The sequence below is a fragment of the Lathyrus oleraceus genome, chromosome 5 (genome assembly GCF_024323335.1).
Source record: "Lathyrus oleraceus cultivar Zhongwan6 chromosome 5, CAAS_Psat_ZW6_1.0, whole genome shotgun sequence".
NCBI lineage: Eukaryota > Viridiplantae > Streptophyta > Magnoliopsida > Fabales > Fabaceae > Lathyrus > Lathyrus oleraceus.
The window spans coordinates 79,447,216-79,462,456 of record NC_066583.1 but is presented as its reverse complement, the minus strand read 5'-3'; the positions used below and the strand labels follow the sequence as shown (position 1 = coordinate 79,462,456).

At 36.9% G+C, this 15,241-nt stretch overlaps 1 protein-coding gene across 1 annotated transcript; it reads left to right on the top strand.

Annotated features, from left to right (window-relative positions):
- Positions 1 to 1,724: 1,724 nt before the first annotated feature.
- LOC127086651 (protein CHLOROPLAST VESICULATION) lies at positions 1,725 to 2,663 on the top strand. The gene is made up of 2 exons (XM_051027446.1): positions 1,725 to 1,921; positions 2,007 to 2,663. Exons 1-2 carry the CDS (start codon positions 1,833 to 1,835, stop codon positions 2,413 to 2,415), a joined length of 498 nt encoding a protein of 165 aa, XP_050883403.1. The 5' UTR covers positions 1,725 to 1,832; the 3' UTR covers positions 2,416 to 2,663.
- The last annotated feature ends 12,578 nt before the right edge of the window (positions 2,664 to 15,241 follow it).

The window sequence follows — 15,241 nt, the reverse complement described above, 5'->3', positions numbered from 1 at the left end:
TGTTGTCATTATAAAAAATATGGACTCGATCAACACTTATTATGGAGACTTCACTTTAGAGTGTTGTCATCATCAAAATCAAATAAATTGCTCTAGATATTATACTTGCAAACACATAGATTCACACATTGTCATTGTATGGTCAAATGTTTTTAGCTAGTTTAGTGCTTGGAATAACTCAATGTACATGATGTCACAAGTCTCCACTTATCCACTAACACCTGACATATATCAAATTTTTCCTTAATGACCTTGATCAATATAGGGATGTGGTGGTTTGGTACTCGATAGACTAATTCTTCACAATGTCTCGAATTTTGTATGTCATATGACACAACCATCTCTTTCAATTTCCTCTTTACATATTGGCACGACGCTTGCTCAAAGTTTGGAAACCTTCGTACGATGACATTAGAGACCCATATGTGACTCTATTTTGATGATTTTTCTCCCCAATAGCACTGATAGGGAGGCTTTCTTGAGATGTATATATTTGTTTGGTGTTATTCACGACGACGAGAAAAAATATCTCACCGACTACACACTCATTCGAATGTGGTGTACACGTCTTATGGCTCTTGAACACCCTCCTTTGACACTTTCCTTCCTATGGATGTATGTTGATCCTATTAGTTAGGTGTGCTTATAATAACTCAGGTGATCAAGTCAGTCGGAGTCGTAAATGTGAGGTTTAGGGTTTTAGAATAACTTGTACCTGAGTATGAATCATTCATTAGATTTTATAGTCAGGGTTTATGATTTAAAGACTCTAGAACCTTCTGTGGGACAATTTTCTTATAAGACCAATGTTAGATGATCTTGTGATTCTCTCTATCTATTCGATCATAAGGGATCATTCATTGAATCTTATGTGTCTCTATGTGATATGCACTCTCAGGTCTGTCTTGCCTCATGATATTTGAGTCGCTTGTTCTCATATGGACATGGATTATGCCGTAACCACTTCGGAATATATCTATTTAACATCTGAACTCAAATCACTCCAAAAAATTATCTATGATATTTCGTAACCTCTTTAGCGGGTTTTTTTAATCATTTCCTTTTGTTTGGTGAAATGGTGGTAGTTAGGGTTGTTCATTGTACAGTGCAGGCAGAAAACAAAACCGAACTCTTTCAATTTATCTAGAATCAAATCGAACTAAAATTATTAGTTGGTATACTGGCTCAGAGTTCTGAACCGTATCAAACCATTAGAAGAAACTTTTTCTTAGACATTATCATTTGTTAATTTTTCGCATTTTTTATATTCAATTTTGGTTCGCTTTTAATTTCAATTTGATTTATTTGTCGTTTGGTTTTGGTTCTAATTCGATTTGATTATGCAGTTTTCTTGAATAGTTACTCCTAGCATCTTTGAAGGGTTTAAAAGTTGGAAACAAGGAAGTCCAACAAGCACGGAGGTACTAATTAACGAGGAAGTCCAACATTTGATTCAAACAAGTTACATATACATATTGACGGTTGTAGTAGGTTCAGGTTTAGCAGACATCGAGAGCGCGACTCCTCCTCTGTCTTCTACGTACTTATTCGCAAGATTAATGTTGCTAATACGGCAAGCACCATGACTCATGAATCCTCTAATTATACTCAACCCACTCATCCAATCACAATCTGCCACCTCATCCCCATCCTTTTCACTCACACCCACCAATGCACCAACATTCAATTCATTGTATATACTTTAGATTCATTTTAAGGGTATATTCATATTCATATATACTATTTTATATTTAGCGTCAATTATTAATTTATATATACTTCACCTTCAACATTCTATTACATACACATAGAAATCGAGAGGGAAGAAAAAGATGAGATCAACCAGTTGCTGTCTCCGTCTTTACCCTACACCAACTTCAAACGCTTCCCTCATCCCCACAAACCCACCTCATCTTTCCTTGTAAGTTTTTTTTTTAAACCTTCTCTATATATCTCGTGCATGTCACAATTAACTTAATTAATTACATTATGTTATGTAAATAAAGGGAGAAAAACAAAGGAAGCTGGAAAAGGCCATGCGTTGTGATAGGAGTAGCTTCGTGCTTCACTATAATTGGACTACAATTCAACAATTCAGTGATATCATCGCATGAAGTTGTTGTTGTGCCTAAGGAGGAGATCATGGTTGTGACCATGTCAAATTCAATGGGTGATGAATATGATGAGCATGAGCATGTGGTTTTGGTTGGTGGTGTGGCTAAATGGAGCCAGAAAAGGATGTGTCCGTCGTGGCAAGGAAATAATCCGCTTGAAACCATCGTGCCGGAGAATCTTCCACGGCCAGCATCACGACGGCGATACGAGGCGGTTCGCTCCGACTCCAGGACTGCGCCGCCGCTCTCGCTTTCTTCCGTCAAACTTAAAACCATTAGGGAGGATTGTTTCTCCATGTGAAATTAAATTACTCAATCAGTAATAAATTGTACAAATTAATTTCGTGATCATATTCATACTTACAAATCAAATGAAACATTATTTTCTAGAAATATATCAAAGGTAGTGTAATAATGATTGTAATATAGCTAGTACATAGTACTCGGTTGGATTTATGCACGTTGAACATTGTAGTACATGTAGTACAAATTTCGATTGCTTTCCCGTTTTACCCTCTAATTCAATAACACATTACCCATTGTACTACATGTTTTATGATTTGTATTTTTTTTTGTTGTCTTATATAAAAGAGTGTATTTTTTTAGCCACTTGTTAATTTTCCGAAATCCACAGTTAGGACCTTATTCTATTTGTCATGGGCTAGCCAAAAATTTTAGGCCAATCAGTATAGAATTTTTCATGGCACCCTAAATTTAACCTACCACCCCACTTTCGATAATACCCATATTATTTTCTATAAAAAAAGTGTGTACGAAAAATTTGGTAAAATAAATGATTTTTTTTGGTACAAATTAAAAAGTCTGATAGTGTATGTCAAAGGTCCGGTATGTATTTATACTCGTTTTTAAAAAAAAAATCGGTGTATGAAAAAATGCATTTATTGGATTTTTACAATAAATTTGAAAAATCCAATAGTGTAATTTCAAGGGTTGAGATTTTACCGACAATTTTGTACGACTATGATTGCACCGACAGTTGTGTGTGATCCATAATGAATCCAAACTTGTATAAATAGAGATCGAGTGTTGTTAAAAAATATCTTAAAATGTCTCACTATTCATTTACGGCATGTGTGTACTTCAACGGTGTGACACCTCTAGTTGATTTTGGGCTCTTGGAGGGCACCACATGTATCACTCTTCTGAGATCCAAATAGAATAATATTTTACCCGACACCAAGAATAGAAAGGTGAATATGATCGAGTTTCGTGCAACATGGATTGATAATAATGGAAAAGTGAAATACAATCACATTGAGCTGATAACTGATGAAGATTTAAAGGTTTATGTGGAAACATATCACCATAGGCTAACAAAGGGACCGATCAAGTTCGATGTGATAATTTATAGATCTTTCGACGACATAATCAAGATGTTGAAACATCCATAGTCATCTAGTAGTGTTTAGATTTTGTTATTTATTATTGTTTTGTAAAGTTATGTAATCGTCTGTCTAAAGTTAAGTTAATCGTCATATGTTATACTATTTGTCAAATGTTAAGTTATGTTCATCCTACAATAATGAAAGTGACAAAATGTTATATAATAAATTATATGGTGCAAATGTCTGAGTAATAAGATACATATTATACAAATAATACAAAAATGATAATAATGTTTACATAGGCCCCCACGGACTAAGTGTGTTGCATGTAATGACAAAGTATAAACCTCACCATCTTGGTTTACCAAATCCAAGAGGTTATCCATAATGATTGATATCATCTACAAATGTTGCTGGTTATCCATACTATATGGAGGCGATGAAGGTGGTGTCACGTTATTAAGATGCCCATAGCACTAGAAGGTGGGATGATGCAAGGGTGTGATACAGTAAAACACCACTCCAAGTACCCATCCATACATTGTGCATGGAAATGAACCCTCACTGCCTGATCTCTAATGGCACGGGTAGAGTTGATAACGTTATTAACATATCACCTATCAATGCCTTCTAGTGGAATAGTAAGAAATGGTCACGGTGAAAGGAAATCGCGATACAAAATGCAGTGGAATTTCTCTCTCTCTCTATAGTTGATCCTTACGAATGATGCATGATCAATGATAGAATGATTACCTCTTGTAATGGTTAACACCTTTGATGTAAAATCAGAGGATATATCGCGAATGTTGAATGAAGAACAATGCCCCTACTCAGTCCACACGAACAAAATGTCTTCAATCTCAATGCTAGCTACTACGAATGAAGATTTATTATGTGTATATATATGTTTAATCTCAGTGCTAGCTACTACGAATGGAGATTTCTTGTGTGTGTGTATGCGTGCGTGTGTGTATGTGTGTGCGTGTGCGTGTGCGTGTGTGTGTGTGTGTGTGTGTGTGTGTGAGTGAGTGTATGTGTGTGTGTATGTGTGTGTGTGTGTATGTATGTGTGTGTGTGTGTGTGTGTGTGTGAGAGAGAGAGAGAGAGAGAGAGAGAGAGAGAGAGAGAGAGAGAGAGAGAGAGAGAGAGAGAGAGAGAGAGAGAGTTCTAAAACAAAATTTATCAAGTGCGAAAATTCTACACAGTTATATTTATAGAACCATATGTGTGGGCTGCAAGCTATAAAGTCCACTTAAGTGCATTGTACCTTCAGTGTATTGTATTTGACTTAACCACAATGTACCACGCGTTGTTTCGTAATTCTCTTAAGTATGTTGTATCTTATGATGTTCCTTATTTCACTTATTTATTCTATATCTCATCAATTTATCCTTATGTGTGTGACCTTATTGATTATCGTGACGTTGGCAAATATATTAAATCACACATTTAATATAATAAATAATAAGTGGTATATAGCAACACATCACTACTACCCAAGTCACAAAAATGTCATGTGATTTGGCAAAACCTTTTCTTGATAATGTTTATGTATACATTTACCCTTTTGATCTCATGTCTATATTGAACACAAGGCATAGTCTGTGTCACTCTTATCTAGTTCAATATTTATCCCTCAGACATTTATCCTGTTATGCAGGATGTACAAATTCCATCTAGGTCATACATGTCCCTCAACATGATTTTTGGGGTAACCATCAACTGTGTTTATGGTTATTGATGCAAGTCGCAAGTGCACGACAATGCGAAGTAGTACAAAAGATATTGAACCATAGGGAGATATCGTTTGATTACCAATTTTTATTCTCTAGCAGTATAAAGCTAATGTGATTAAAATATTGGAGTTTTAGTGTTGATGAATAAAATTAACAAAAATAAAAGGCATGCTATGAGGTACATGATTATCTATCTCGACATACCCAATTGACTATCCAAATTGAATATGAGAAAAACATATAAAATTATAGAAAAATCGAAAAAATTTACAACACTGTTATACCCTAAAAGTTCCCCTTTTGCCATTTCATTCATTCACATGGAATTTGCATATCATTACATGCATTTCTTTGGGCCTAATTCCAAAAAAGTCAACCAAAATAAAATTTCAGTTTTGCAGACAGATCGATTGAATCAATTTCTTAATCGCACGTAAAATCAGAGAATATTATTTTCAGGTTCGGGCATGCAGTTGTCTGTTTTACTAAACTACATCACACGTAGTTTAGTTTGGCGTGTTTATTCATTTTTTTTGCATCTTCGCGTGTTTGCATTTTGATCAACTCGAGCCTTTTGTAAGTAAAGCTTTGTCTTCGTTGAAGCATTTTCCTTCCTAGCTCATTTTATTGAGTTTGCTCTCTCCCTCATTCACATCGATTGGACCACCTCTCCACTCTTCCCTTCTCTTCCACACATCACCCTCAATGTCTCCTCACAACCACCGACGAACTTCCATGTTCCTTCTCCATCTTCCATTCAACACCAAATATCAACACATACCATCCTCCTTCATTACGACATAACCTTCCATGAACTTCAATTGACTATCAACCTCACCCCAACCCAATATTCACCTTCATCCACCATACAAAAATAAAACACAAAGCAACTTCCAACATCACAGTCCCCTTCATTTCTCACAATCCTCTTCTGCGATTCCCCTTTCACCAACAACTAATTATCCTATCCCTCAACCTCTCTTTCTTTCAATAGCTTCTAACCAAACTCCCTCTGCTAGAAACCAAACACCTTTAGCAAACCTACCCTTTTCCCTCACTCACGCCCAACCAAACACTCACAACCTCACTTCCACTCCACTCCACACAACTATCCAAGCACGCAACATCACCACGCCAGAAGCAAATCTCCAATGACATCTGTGGAAACCACCACGATCTGCGTTCAACAACTATTCTCGCTGTCACAAGCTTTGTTAGACAACAACACGAAGATACAATAGTAATGAAACATCACAAAATGCATTTTTTTAACAATTCATCTCCGACTTCTCTTTTGTGTAGTGTCGCGGATCCGGTGATTGTAATGATTTTAGATTATAAATTTATTGTAACTCTATGTTGATTTTCTTTTCTGATTTTATCATGTAATACTGTAAATATTTATGTATTGTATTGTCCTGCTGATTTTTTGTTTTTGTCATGTCAAGATCGGGTCGTGTTTGTGTAGTTAATTTGATAGCATAAATGCTTGTTGCAACACCCCATTTTTGGAAGATAATTTTGTTTAATTTAATTATGCTTTTTGTGTGATTTATTTACTTGTTATGTCGTTATGGGATAAGTGTCTTTGAGGTGGAGGTATAGGGAGAGGGGGTAAGAGGTTGGCTAATTGTTTAGAATTAATTAGAATTTTAATTAATTAAACTTATATAAAGGTATTTGATTTGTTGTGGGCAGTAATTAATTCAGGGTGGTGTAAGACCCCAATTTTGACCCCTAAGATCCCTTATGCCATCTCATAGCTTTCCATTGGCATTAGGATCCCACCTTGGTATCCTCCTCACCTATCATTCATTCGGTTTGCATTGGGATAGATCACCAAACACATTTGATTGTATCATACTTTATTTTCTTTGTTTACTAACCAAAAATACAAAAATATGTCTAGTGTAGCTTTGTTTCTTTTGTAGGTAGCGTGTGTATCCACATGTGCCTCATTAAGCTCACAACTAGGGATTGAGACCCTCAATGCAAGGGACCAAGAAAGAAAATGTCCACATTGGTTATAAGCATCATATATGGATCCCTATGTTCTTTATTTGTCATTTTGATCAAGAATTCATCAAGAGTTTGAAGCTTGTTTGTCAAGGAAGCCCTAATTCATATGGGTATCTTGTGTGTCTTCCTCATATTTGGTCAAAGATATCATATGATACTTAATTTTACATCATCATAAGCATATATGATCCTCCATGATCCCCTAAGAGCAAATGAACTTCAAGTTTGCAAGTTGGTTCAAGGAGGTTGACCAGAAAAGTCAATTGATCAAATCCAGGGTTCCCTAGACCCTATCTCCTACAATTTTTGTCATATGAAAATGATTCCAAGAGTGCGTAACATCCCTAAACTATGGAAGCTTGGCTAATGCCATTAATTTGAGATTGGTATACCTTGGCCAATGCCATTCATCTGATACAAGCCTGAGAAACTCCTTTAGTTTATCTGTTATACTCATTATTTTCTTTGTTTGAGCTGTTATTTTGATCTTATTGATCTTATTCGATGATTTCTCTTTGAGTATGTTTCAAGATATATTTCATCTAATACATCTAAAATACATTGAAGATTGCTTGCTTTGGAGTGCTTTCTTGGATGTTTGGTTATCTTTATTTGATACCATTGGTCTTCTTATTAATTGCTTAGATGATTATGGCTTTGTTGCTTGCCTGACAATCCAAAGGAAATGGGTTTCTATCTGACACTATTGTCTTATGGATGCTTCTCATTGGTTAGATCTTTTCAACTCTAAACTTTTAAATCTTGTCTAGGATAGTCCCTTCATCTCCTCCTCCTTATTTAATTTCAAAATCTCTCTCTCATTTTAAAAAACTTCTTTTCTTGTGTTTTTTCAAACGTAGACTTGTTTTAATGAGTAGAAACTTTGGCCTTATGCCATTGATTTTCAAAATATTTTCTTAATAAAACTTGTAAATGAACTTAATCATATTGACTTCATTTTTAAAAAGACAAAAAAAGAACTAACAACCTCATCTACTCATTTTGGCCACTTTGTGCTTTTTCCCTTTAACTTTTTCAAAAGGAAGCATTTAGATTTGAGTTATCTTTGGTTGAGTTATCTTTGGTTGAGATATAATCTCTCATTCCATGATATATTGATTGTAAGATTTTCCATTTATTAGGGGTTATTGGCATACTTGTTGATTGAATCCAAGTTGGAGCCCTCCCTCTTAAATTTTGTAAAGCCCTCATTATCGGTGGATGTTTGGTTGAGTATTCTCCCGTTGATAATAAAAGATCTTTAGGATTTTGTTAAAATTAATTCATCCATCTTTGAAATTTTTACCATGAACTACGAGGTTTTGATCCCTCATTTTATGTTGGTACGTAGGCATAAGACCAAAAGTCTTATCAAACACATTTTTTTAAAATAAATGAATTCTTTTCTCACCCCCTCATTCTAATTTAAAACAAACATCTTTTTCAACCAAAACACTTACACACAAAAAGGGCTCCCTAGGAGTACTTAGGACACTTTGGATGCTAATACCTTCCCTATGTGTAACCAACCCCTTAGCTGTAATCTCTGACATTTTATTAGTTTTGATTTGAAAACTTCTTATCTTTAGATTTTGTTCATACTTTTCCCTTTTCCTTTGGAAATAATAAAAGCGCGGTGGAGACTTGTTTTATTGAAGTTGAGCTAACCAATAGCTCAGTGGTCATGAATTTACCTCTACAGGTGGGTCATAAGACTGGATGACCTTGAGGTTAAGGCTTTAGAGAGAATGAAGACTATTTATAATTAATTGGAATTAATTTAATAATAATTGAATAATAGTAGGTTATTTAATTTATTTAAATTAAATGGAAAATAATGAGTTTGGGGTGGAAAGTGTGAATTATGGAGAATTAAAATAAATAATGTAAGTTAGTAATAAGTTAGGCCTTAGTGGAATATTAAAAAGATATGACTAGGTTTTGATTTATAATGAGAGGAGTGAAGAAAAAAGTTCATAGTACGTGAAACTTTTGGAATTGGAGAAAAAGAAGGTTAGGGCAAGAGAAATAGACAGAGAAGTCTTAGAAGAGAAAGTTCAAGAATCGATCAATTGTTACTGGAAAATTCAGGTACGGGAGGAGAAAGGGCATTCAATCTAGGTGTATTGCATGATGGGGTATAAAAGAGAGGTTCTTACTCTCCTTAGGGTTTATGTATTTATAACGATTAAATGATTGATTGTTGTGGTTTATCATAAATCCATGATTTAATGGTGATTTTAATGTTTATATATGTGATTGTGTGGCTAAAAGTATGCTGATTTATCATGAATTTATGGGTATGAATTTCTTCCATTGATGAATGTGTGAAGGTTGTGACCATGAAGTGTGTTAATGGTGATTTAGAGATGATGAACATAATGTATTATTGAGTTAGATGTTAAGAAATGATAAAAATCCACATGTTTTCATGTACCATGATGTAGGGTATGATTTGGGACTATTAGAGGTCAAAACATGGGGTTTAGGGTCGAATGGACGACTGAAAAACAAAAGCGATCGCATAAAATCGAGAGAAAATATGGTTTTCTAGACTCTGCTACGGGCGGTCATAGAAGCCCTATGGTTTTTGGGCCATAGGCGAGCCAAAAATAGGGCTTTAGGCTGGGAGAAGCTACGGGTCGTAGTGCGTGCTATGGGCGGCCGTAACAGCTCCCTGAATTTGTACCAAGTGAGATGTTTTCGAGCGTAACTTGAGTTTCGTGACTCGGATTGAGGCGTGGTTCGAAGCGTTGGATATCTAAAATACAGATCTACCTCATGGTAGTCCTTGGTGAAATAATTGAGTAACATTCAGGTGTATCCTTTAGGGATAATTTTGAAGGTCTGTATGACTGGCCAACAAACCGTTGAGTTACAATAATGAGATGTTGATGTATGAAGAATTAACACGATCGAATATAGATTATGAAATTGTTGAGTTGCTGGAGTTAATCTTGTTGTTTGTTGTAATAATATTGATTAATGTTTGTGTATGGTATATAATGTTATGTCATGATGTTGAGAATAATATTGATGATGTTGTTGTGATTGGTGAATAATAGTTCGGGTAGGGAGGATTATTATTGGTGGTGTAGTGGTAAATTCATGACATTTAAGCTATGGATAAGCTTAACTTCAATAAAACCAGAGCCACCACCGCGCTTTTATTGTTTCCAAACAAAAAGGGAAAAGTACGAACAAAACCCAAAGATAAGAAGTTTTCAAATCAAAACTAATAAAATGCCAAAGATTATAGGTAAGGGGGTTGGTTACACAGAGGGAAGGTGTTAGCACCCATTGTGTCCTAGGTACTCATAGGGAGTCATTTTTTATGTGCGTATATGTGTTTTTGGTATAAAAGATGTTTGAGAAAAATAGAATGTGGGGAGGAGAAAAGAATTCATTGATTATATTTTTGTGTTTGACAAGACCTTTGGACTTATGCCTACATAGCAACATAAAATTAGGGATCAAAACCTCATAGTTCGTGGTAACAATTTCAAAGTGAGTGAGTTGCTTTTAACAAAAAAGGTTAATGAGAAAGGCACAAAAGGACCAAAAGTTTGGATGAGGTTATTAGTTCGTTTTGTCTTTTTGAAAATTTAATAAATATATTAGATTTATTTACAACTTTGATTTAAGAAAAAGGAGGTTAAAAAAATCATTGGCATAAGGCCAAAGTTTCTATTTTTTGCAATAACGTCCAAGTTTGGAATTACAAGAAAAGAAAGTTTTTGAAAGGGGAAGAGATTTGAAATTTAAGAAGTATGAGAAGATGAATAGACTAATCCTAAGCATAAAATTAAAAGTTAAGAGTTTAAAAGATCTGACCAATGAGATGCAATCCAACAAACAAGAATGTCATATAGAAAACTCACTTTCCCTTTGGACTTTGAATCAAGCAATAATCAGCGAGCAGTTAGCAATATCAGACATCATGAAGATCAATGAATCAAATAAAGATAGCCATATCCAAGCATACAACTCCATAGCTAGCTGTCTTCTTTGTCTTCTCATGTATAAGATGAAATGCTCATTGATCAACTCAGAATAAAGCATTAGACACCATATCAAAACAATAATTTGCATCAAGATAATGTAGCAGATGAGTTCAAATTAATCCCAAGACTTGCATCAGATGAAGGCTCAGTTCACAACAACTTGGTCTCAGAATGTTGGCATTGGCCAAGTCCTTTTTGCACAGGGAATGTTGCCTAGTTCTAAGTCCAAAAGTTCATATCAAGATCAACAGTCCACCAAACATTTTTTAGGGTTTTTGTTGTTTATTAAGTGTTTTAAGGTCCTAAGACAACAAACAAAAACAAAAGGTGTAACGTAAATTCATGACCATTAAGCCAGAGTCGCCACCGCGCTTTTATTGTTTCCAAAGGAAAAGGGAAAAGTACGAACAAAACCCAAAGATAAGAAGTTTTCAAATAAAAACTAATAAAATGCCAAAGATTACAGGTAAGGGGGTTGGTTACACATAGGGAAGGTGTTAACACCCAAAGTGTCTTAGGTACTCCTAGGGAGCCCTTTTTATGTGTGTATGTGTTTTTGGTATAAAAGATGTTTGAAACCAATAAAGTGTGGGGATGAAAGAGGAATTCATTAATTATATTTTTGTGTTTGACAAGACCTTCAGACTTGTGCCTACGTACCAACATAAAGATGATGAATCAAAACCTCGTAGTTCGTCGTATCAATTTCAAAATGAGTGGATTGCTTTTAATCAAAAATTAAGTTTAAAAGAGGAACGAAGAGGCCCAAAAGTTTGAATGAGTGTTAGTTCTTTTTGTCTTTTGAAATTTTAAGTCAATATGGTTAAGTTCATTTACAAGTTTGATTAAGAAAAGAGTTTAAAAATGCAATGGCATAAGGCTGAAGTTTTTAATTTGCAATAAAGTCTAAGTTTTGAAATCACAAGCAAAGATTTTTTTTGAAAAGGGGGAGAGATTTTTGAAATTTAAGAAGTGGGAGGAGATGAAGAGACTAATCCTAAGCATAAAATTAAAAGTTAAGAGTTGAAAAGTTCTGACCAATGGGATGCAATCCAACAGACATGAATGTCATATAGAAAACCCACTTTCCCTTTGGACGTTGAATCAAGCAATAATAAGCAAGAAATTAGCAATATGAAGAGCAAGACGTCAAATAAATATGGCCACATCAAATCAAGCAAATCCATAGTGTAACACCCCAAAATTTGCCCTCCTCATTCATGCATTCACTTTTTAGGTCATTTAGCATTTCATACCACATTGCATCATGTCAATCAGAATTAGCTCCAAGAAGCTCGGACATCATCCAAGACACTTTGTGGGTTCTACTTAGACGATCAATCAACACAAGGAAAAGACTTGAGGTACTACCAACAGGGCCAGATGGGGCCTATTCACCGTGCAAATCGCTAGGCTGGAAGAAGCAAGAATCTGCTGCTGAGCTATCATGCTCGCTAGGCGAGCAGATGCTTCGCCTAGCGAAAAGTACTGCCATGCTCGGTAGGCGAGAAGGTCCTTCGCTAGGCGAAGGGCGCGCACTTCAGAAAATATCAGAAAGATTTTGGGCTTGAGTTGCCCTCATTTGAGCCCACTACCCACGAAATCAGTCTATAAATATAAGAGTTGCAGTAGAGGACAAAACACTTGGAGTTTCACTGGGAGTTTCACCGAAGGAAGATCTTGAGAGAAGGAGACCTAGGAACTACTCTGCAGCAACCTTCAGGCAGCTCTGAGAAGTTCACTCCGATTCACACGCTCTTTTGCCTCCGCCTCACGCAAACCTTAACAGAGTTGGGCAAATCCAGCCGTGCCATTCGATCAGGTCTCTCTCATCAGGTATGCCTTTGTTCCTACTACTCTACGCCTTGAATTTGAATACTGTGAATGCATGAGGTAACATCAGGTTTTACCCACGGGTTTATATTTGTGTATGAATATGTGAATAATGACTCGAATGTTTGATAGTTTCGTTTCTGAGAGGAATGCCATAGGGTTTGGAATCCTTAAAATCGTACTGTTATCATTGAAAAATCCAAAACCCGCAGGCGCTCGCTAGCCGCTTCGCTAGGCGAGCACGCAGCGAAGCTTCGCTAAGCTTTCGCTAGGCGATGCAGTCGCGAATGTGACAGTATTCACTTTTCGTTCTGTTTTGTTCTCATCTGTCTTGTGTTGCCATGGCATTGTTTTCTCTTGATTTCATCTTGTTTGCCTAACCCTTTTGTCGAGTTTTTTTATGAGGGCTCACGCACTCTTGCAGGGATACCATCTGGAGGTTTATTCTGATTACTCGTATTGACTGATTTTTTTTGATGGTCTAGCTGGAGAAATTTCAGGGTTGCTTATCCCTTTAATTGCTGTAACTTCGGATCTTTATCCGTGTGGTAATTTTTTCCCTTTCTCGTACTTTACCGCTTTCCTAGCTGGAAGACCTCGATAGGAGGCAATGTTTGAGCCCCTTGGTGGCATTTTACTGTAAGATACATGTTTTGTGTGGTGTTGTCGTTTCCCATAGGACGCGAGGCTTCGTATAGTCTCCCGTCTGCGTGCCAATTAAGGTAGCACTGTTCCTTCGCCTAGGACTTCCTTTTTGCATGCGCGTTCCTACAACGCGAACAAACCCTAAAATCCAAAGCAACATGTTATCTCCTTCTACTACAGGTGAGTAAGTCTCCAAAGGTCGAGCATCCGGTAGATTGCGTAGTAACGTTGTTCGTCCAAAACCCAATCCATAACCCCGTAGTTAGCCGAACTATGGCTTGCTCTGATTCTCATTCCAGATGAGATACGTAGGCATAAGACGCGATGTCTTAGCGAGCACACATCCCCCCAACCCATAGGTAAGCCGAGCTACGAAGACTCTGTTTCTCATATTCAGATGAGATACGTATGCAGTGGATGCGACATCCGCGCGAGTCATTTCTCTTAACCTTTTTTTAGTAAATAAACACATTAGGTAAACTCACACCCTTTAGACAAGAACCACAAAAGTGGATCCCGTAGAGTACTATGGATGCGTAGGGGTGCTAATACCTTCCCTTCGCATAACCGACTCCCGAACCCAAGATTTGGTTGCGAGACCCCGTCTTGCCCTTTCCTTTTTCAGGTTTACTTCGAGCGTTTCCTTTCCCTCCTTTGGGATGAATAACGCACAGTGGCGACTCTTCTATCTTTTTCTTTCGCCGGTTGTTTTTTTTTCGCGCACTGTATTTTTCAGGTTGCGACAGCTGGCGACTCCACTGGGGACCAAGAAGTTGACCTCTTGCTGGTCCATCTTCCCTAAGCGAGTCCCTCCTAGCTTTTGCAATTTTCTTGTTTATTTGGTGTTCATGCTTTTGTACATTTATTTACTTACTTGCTTGCATTCATCTGCTGTATCTGTTGGAGCTGTTGTTTGTTTGTTGGGATGGGATGTTCTACGAGAGATAAGCCCATTACCCAGGCTTGAGTGTACACACAAGTTTTAGAATGGATGATCATGAGGCTTGCATGGCATGTTGCTACGTTAAGTCGTTCGTGAAGAACCACACCCAGACGAGGTTTCTTTTGGATATATTATGTCCTACGGATGTTCCGTAACAACATGATGTTCCTTTAGAAATCGTCGACTCTGGTGACCATTTCCCGAGAACTCATTCGAGGCCTCTCCTCCGAGACGTGATTATGTTAGCTCTGGTGGGCGCATTCTCGCTGATCAATCCGAGGACCCCGAGACTGGGAACTTGCTTTAGGATGTCCTGTTGAGGGGAGTCAGTGGAGGTCTTTTATCCCGTAATAATGCCAAACCTTCAGTGGTAAACGTATTATTCGCGACTGAAGGGCTGAAGTTGACGAACTTCTATTCTTAGAACCTACCAGTGAGGGGCGGGCTAAATTCAGGAAACCTTAACCTCCAACCAACCCGGTTTTCTGGAGCAGAGCTTTGATCTTGTATTATATTCCTTAGTGGTTTTCTCTTCAGACAGTGCAACCCGACAGATGTTCAAGCAGATACAACAATCCTGATTGACATGCCACTGCATTGC